General features: G+C 68.4%; 1 protein-coding gene across 1 annotated transcript in view; it reads right to left on the bottom strand.

Annotated features, from left to right (window-relative positions):
- Positions 1–645, bottom strand: part of H696_00565 (hypothetical protein) — a gene marked incomplete at both ends in the record, with an annotated part of 10,622 nt that overhangs the window by 9,777 nt on the left and 200 nt on the right. The window contains 2 exons of the mRNA XM_009494441.1: positions 87–268; positions 358–603. Of these exons, the coding sequence (XP_009492716.1) occupies positions 87–268; positions 358–603 (428 nt within the window). The remainder of the gene's footprint in view (positions 1–86; positions 269–357; positions 604–645) is intronic.

Raw genomic sequence — 645 nt, 5'->3', positions numbered from 1 at the left:
GGGGGGGGGAGGGGGGTGAGAGAGAGAGAGAGAGCTCCAAAACAAGACCCAGGACGAAGGAGGATGCCGGCCAGGAGCGCACGCACCGCCAGCACCCGGGTCAGGTTGGCGCGGTAAGGGTCATCGCTCGCGAGCTCGGCGCCGGCCAATGAGGGCGACACCATGCCCATCCGTGACAGGAAGGCCAGGCAAATGTAGTGCGAGTGGTGCGGGCTGCCGCGCGGGGCCGCGGCCACCAGCTTGTCCAGCAGGTCAAAGTAGTCGTAGTCTGCCGGGCCAGATGGTTAGAGGGCGGTGCAGACCACGCGGAAAGAGAAGAACCGGGCGAGGGAGGGAGGCAGGAAACAGCCTACGCACGCCGGTCAGTCGAGGTGAAGACCACCGACAGCGCGTGCAGGGACAGTTGGTCCAGCGCACGCGTCCGATCGACCAGCTGCATGACGGTGTTGGCGTCGGCCAGGGCCTTGTCCGTCTCGCCGGAGCGCACGAGACACAGGGACCGCAGCGACAGCAGAGTCGGATGACGCTCGGCACCCTTGACGCTGCGGAAATACTGCTGAACCTTGCGGAGGGCGGCCTCCGGCTGGTCGTCATCAATGAGGCCTGTCCCCGGGCCGGGGGGGGGGGGGGGGGGGGGGGGGGGGG

Source organism: Fonticula alba (genome assembly GCF_000388065.1).
Source record: "Fonticula alba strain ATCC 38817 unplaced genomic scaffold supercont2.1, whole genome shotgun sequence".
Lineage (NCBI taxonomy): Eukaryota > Rotosphaerida > Fonticulaceae > Fonticula > Fonticula alba.
This window is presented reverse-complemented; position numbering and strand designations above follow the sequence as displayed.